We start from the raw sequence: 6,087 nt of genomic DNA, 5'->3' as shown, positions 1-6,087 counted from the left end.
AGACTGAGGGCTTTAATGAGTCGTAATTCTAGTACCGCCCGTGCGACATACAATGTTTTTCATCACATTTGCAAGTAAAATTTTATATTTGTAAAAGAAAAAATATAATTCTTCCAAATATTGGCGATACCTTAGGCTGTGCTCTTGGCAACGTCGCCCTCTACCTCCCTCGGCATGCGCCGCAACGTGCGTGTGCATGTGGTGGTCCATGTAGTCCTGCAGCAGCGCGCGCAGCGCCATCAGTACGGGCACCGACTCATTTACCGACCTTGGGCTTCATGGCAAGAAAATGTGTACGGGCAATGACTCATTTACCGACCACGGGTTTCATGACAAGCACATTAAGGTCGAGGGTTTTATTTGGGGGGTTGCAACCAAGGTAGCCTGCATGTTACGACACTGTTTACGAGCAAGTGTGATGAAAAAATTCTTACGGTAACCTAACAATAGCCAATCTGACACTAACAATCATTTGACATACTTTTTATGAGCTGTCAAAATGCTGCCCTCAAAGATTTCATATGGCAATATTGAACCATGATGTAATGTTACCCAATGCTATTTACTATTTTATTTTATTGACCGGGCGAGCCCGAAGCGCGAATGATGCGTCTTCGTTTCACCGTGGACAAAAAATACCGTTGCTTATCCAGCGGATGTAGGCTGTTTTCTCTACACCTACAGGTCAAATTATTTATAACCGATTCTCATGAAATTCTGTAAGCTAGTTGAATAATTAGGTACTTATATATATTTTTTTTCGATTCAACTGTTTAATTCATAATTTTTCCTAATGGGAGATGAAAACGTATAAAATATACTACATAGGAGTATTTCGGCCGTTTCAAATAACTCGGGAGGTTTACAACTCATAGAAATACTAGTTTAGATTGATTCATTCGTCTAATCAGCAATTACTAATGTACTTTAAAATTAAGTACCTAAATCAACAAAAAATGTAATTTTGTGTAACTTTTCACTATAGGACAGTAAAATTTATTGTTACACGTAGTCGTTTAGTGTATAAAAATCTCTAAATAGGGGAATGGGATAGGTACATTGACAACACTAACACACTAGTGCCATCTATGTAAATAGGCTGGCATAAAATGCGCAGGTATCATTCGACAACGTTCACAGACCTGCCACAAACATGCGTTTCAAACTTGATTACCAACCCAAATCATAGATGGCGCTACCACAAAGAGGGTAAGTAGTCGACTGTGCTACGCTTTTAGGGTGCAGTTTGCAAAAACCCTCTACCTATTGTGTTGAGTTTTATGCATCACAATTACACATTAAAATACACCTTAATTAATCAGTCTATTCTTATTTTGATTATTGAATATCAGTAGTCAGACATTAATATTACCTATTGTCTGTTTCATGTAAGTGCCCTCCAGTAGCGTGGCGCAGTAACAACTCGATTTAAACCGGTTTGTCTAAGTCTAAGACCTAAATTTATGTACACTAACTGCGAAAGGTAGCGTGTGAATTAGGTATGTTTCACACTGCGTACCTACCCTCAGCCAAATATGTGGTCAACCACCCCAAAGTTGATAATCGTTTGCATGTCATAAAACAAAATGCCAATAGACGTGTCTGCCAACTTGAAAGTTCGACTTTAGCGACATATTCATTTGATAGGAACTTGTTTAAAAATTGATAGACCATACTTAATTGGCTGATGGTACCTACTATCACTCCGGGTTGCCTAACAAAAATCTTCCCACCGCGCTCTGATAGGTATGTACCTACCTACATAATAATATACCTATACTTACAGACGAGGAAACTGAATCACGCACCAGGATGGAACCTTTGTGCTACTAATGTCATATTGACATCTCATATATCTCTGCCAAAGAAATCTTAGTAAATAAATTATGAAAAGGTTTCACCCTGGTAGGTACGTGATGCAGTTTCATCGACTATATATATACATACCTACATCACTATACTAATTAGATATACACATTACCACATTTTTGCTACATCATCATCATGGATCGGAGGTTGTAGAGCTAAATAGACCAAAGGATCATACACACAGTACGGCAGTGCCAGCGGATATTGGGTACCCGGGCATAAATTCGACAAGGCCGGATTTGGTGGTCTGGATGTCTTAAAGCAAAAAATGACTGGACATCACTTAGAGAGAAAAAAAAGACTTTTGATAGAAAGTTGCTGTGCCAACCCATCGTAATCTGAATATTTTTACCCGACGACGGCAAGCCAAAAGGACCGGTAATGATTTTAGTAGCCTATGTATATGTATTTAGTTACATACATTATTCCACCATAGAGTCTATAGACTACTCATCCGATTTCAATAAATAATTAAACTTCTATGTTGAGGAGCCCGCCCTTGTAGCTGCCAGTAGCACCGGATATTTTTCCCCAGATTCGGCCCTGGCTTCCGAAGTTTTTTTGTTGATTGAGTCGCCTTAAGGGCCAAAGACAATAGTCCTTTCTTTTGTTTACCTACTTGTTTCCCGGCTGCCGGATTTATGATGCCTTCGAGTATTATTATTCACCCTTCGTTTGTACGGCAAGCCCGGCGGCACAAATACCTGCCGGGTATTCCGCAGGACTTGTTGGCGGCATGCCCGCTGCGGTTCTAGGAGCCTTGACATAACAGCCACTGGCAGAAAATGTATTGGGAAAGGTTAATTGAAGTAAAGTGCTGATTACGAGTAAATATAAATAAAACAATCAATAACAAGTAATATCTTACTAACTTACATTTTATTATCATAATTAACACTGGATACTTAAACGCATGACCTTAATCACGAAACCTAATACTACATTAATATCTAAATAGTTAATACCCAAATGTTCCTACACACTATTCCCGCTCTATGGCTTTGTGTGGCAAGTGCCGGCGGCCTAAAACACCGGCGGCATTACCGGATCGGAAATACCCGGCCGGGCTACCGCCATAATGTGTAAGAGCCTTTAGGGAAAAATTAACGTACTACTAATTTTCGGAGTGACTTATCAAGAGGGTTTAAATTTCCATCCCGATAATAGTTTTTTTTAGTCAAATTACATCAGTATTTAATTTTAATGTTATCGACATGTAAATATCCTTTTGAACAGTGACTCCTTGGTTAACTACTTTAATACACTGTGTTACACATTTGACGTGTAGAAAAAACTATTACTCAGCGCTGGTGTCAGGTAGTTTTTACTAATTTAAAGCAAGGTATGAAAATCCATTACATTTGTTAACGCTTGTTAAGCTTATATCACATTCGTTCTTTTATCACCCTGACATTTGCCTTGTAATTATTTATGAAGAAGAGAATTAGTTAGTATTTTTAATAAATTGAAGAGCAGAGGTCTTTTTGAGCTCAGGTACATCTGCTGACAGGATTTTAAGTAACATAACAAAGATAAAGAATCAGGCGGTTGTGAAAAACACTTTGAAGCAAAATATTGTTGAGGCGGATTTACATGTCACTCCACAACTCCTATCCTGAAAAAAGAAACAAATTCAACATTAAACACTAATGCCGCATGGTTGTAGATTTTGAGTATTTATGTGCAGCCGCAGGCTTGCTTCTTATGTAAGCCACGCCATGTACTTTAAAGTATATTTTTTTAAATAGCGCCATAAAAAGATTGTCTTTTTAGCGGGCGATTATTTAAACCATTGTACACATCACACGAGTGATGATCGTGGATATATTTAACGTTACTTTTTCCATTGACAATAATCTTCCCCGTTTTGACTAAATTTACATAATTTGACCACCATTGGACAAAACTTGCAAGGTTTGCCCGTAACAAACATAAGTAGGTACCAACAAACAAAGTTTGCAGAATCACGCAAAGTTGAGAAACTTCTTTTTTTGCTTAGTTGGGCAGTTGGGATCGACAGAGCGGTCGTGGTCATCATATCACTGCGGTCACTGCTTTTTATATTCATTCATTCCAGCCTATAAACGTCCCACTGCTGGCCACAGGCCTCCTCTCAGAACAAGAGGGCTTGGGCCATAGTTCCCACGCGGGCCCAGTGCGGATTGGGAACTTTGCACACACCATTGAATCGCTTCGCAGGTTTGTGCAGATTTCCTCACGATGTTTTCCTTCACCGCAAAGCTCGTGGTAAATTTCAAATGTAATTCCGCACTTGAATTTCGAAAAACACAGAGGTGCGAGCCGGGGTTCGAACCCACGACCCTCTGCTTGAGAGGCGATAGGTCAAACCAATAGGCCACCACGGCTTTTTATATTATGTGAAAATAAATATATTATAGGAAATCTCACTCGCTCACCTTTATTCGATGACGATGTTCATACATAGCAGCACTCTGCTCCCAAACTAGCCTGGTTTGGGCACAGCACTCCTCGCAACTGCACCAAGCTGCCTGTTGGACAGTCGTCTATGTGCACGCATAGCCCGCCTTGGAGGATACAGGGTTCTTCTAAGGCTGTAATCTGACCTAAAAATTCATAATAGGTATTTTATTTCAGGTTCTAACGAGGGCGCAAAGTTATCATTCGGCCCACATCGAAGACTTTCAAACCAGAGCAGTAGCGTTGGGTACGCCGTACATAAAGGGGCGCCTGCAGGCTCATTGAGCGAAGCCTTTACTTTCTAGGAAATTCCCAAAAGTTGGGGGCGCTGCGCTGTGGAAATCTCACCCCGGGCGCTTGAACCGGCACTGAATCAGAGGTAGACAGAACGCGGAATGAGCTTCTAATAGGTATAAGTCAAAAGCGTATGTATATCAATAAAATTATGAATAGTATATTATAAAGTATTCTCCTCGGTAAAGCTTAAATTATGATTTCAAAGCATAATTTGAGCTGCGTTAAAATCCGGAGTTAGAAAACGTCACGCGATTTTGCGTAACCGCAGCGTCGGCAAATTTGCAGCTTTCTGAAATAGGTAGCACTATTCAAAAACGGGACTAAAATTTCGTAAAGGTAAGAGAAGGTAAAGTAGCATAATAAGTTGCATTGTTGACGTTAACGTAGATCACAGTTATCCTAAAAGATGACGGCATAAAGGGCCTTGTTTTCTATCTGAATCAACTTGCATTCTAATATCAGATAACGAAGTTGCTATAAAACATAATTAATAACTTAATAATCTATGGTTAAAGTAATTATAATCGCATAACTTTCGAAGCGAATTTGTGTGTATATATATATATACTGAGCGGCTAAAAATTTGACCCTCAAATGTATGCAGTTATAGGTATTTTGTATGTAGAGCGGGCCAAATTTTGTGCCGCTGAGTATATCATATACATATACCTATGTCTTTTGCAAAAATTAAGGGTAACTAGAAAAAATAAGAAATTTTAGTACTTGGACGGACGCCCGAGCTTAGTTTATGGTGTTTGCAAAATCAAAGATCACGTGTCGTTATCGTGTAGATCTACATAGCTAGATCGATCTTCATCCCTAATACCCACACGCAGCAATTTACGAAATCATTAAAGTAACTCCGAGACGTCAAAACATAAATAATAGAAGATGTTTTAAAATTAAGTCAAATCATGGGAATCGGACCAAATAGATAAGTTAAACTGAACCCATATTGACGTCCACCGGGTATCTTATATTTGTGTCAGCACGCTAAGTCTTATTTGTTTGCAGAATGTTTTAACTTCCATGCAAATAAACCAGGTATAAAAATAAATTTAATACGTTCTTAAAAGTCGGAACTAAATCTGTATTGGGCCAAAGCCGCGGTATTTTAATTACAAAAAAAAATTAACCCTTAGCCACCACTGAAGAGTATTTAATGGTGGAAATATTTTATTTCATATCAAATAATCAACGCAGTCGCACAGCTCGTTAACAAAATGAAAATCTCTTCAGTTTTAATGATGAAAATCTCATATTTTTAGCCGCTGTGTACCTAATATTTTAACTAACAGGTAACTAATACTTCAATAACTTACCGACAAAATTTGACCGCTTAACCATAGGTGAAGCCGACACACACATCAGAAGAAAAGCACCGAATACTAGAGCTTTAAGAGCCATTTTTCTTTACTGAATTTGATCAACGTATTTGTACCGCACAGCCCGGGGTCTCAGTAAGATTTGACCGGTGCGCCA

The 6,087-nt window shown here is 38.9% G+C and overlaps 1 protein-coding gene across 1 annotated transcript; it reads right to left on the bottom strand.

Moving 5' to 3' along the window:
* Window positions 1–2,719: 2,719 nt before the first annotated feature.
* Window positions 2,720–6,085, bottom strand: LOC141435953 (U-scoloptoxin(19)-Sm1a-like). Its single transcript, XM_074098773.1, has 3 exons — window positions 5,928–6,085; window positions 4,287–4,454; window positions 2,720–3,484 (listed from the first exon to the last, which is right to left on the bottom strand). The coding sequence occupies exons 1-2, from the start codon at window positions 6,010–6,012 to the stop codon at window positions 4,306–4,308; spliced, it is 234 nt and encodes a 77-aa protein (XP_073954874.1). The 5' UTR covers window positions 6,013–6,085; the 3' UTR covers window positions 2,720–3,484; window positions 4,287–4,305.
* Between the last annotated feature and the right edge of the window lie 2 nt (window positions 6,086–6,087).

Source organism: Choristoneura fumiferana, chromosome Z (assembly GCF_025370935.1).
Source record: "Choristoneura fumiferana chromosome Z, NRCan_CFum_1, whole genome shotgun sequence".
Lineage (NCBI taxonomy): Eukaryota > Metazoa > Arthropoda > Insecta > Lepidoptera > Tortricidae > Choristoneura > Choristoneura fumiferana.
This window is presented reverse-complemented; position numbering and strand designations above follow the sequence as displayed.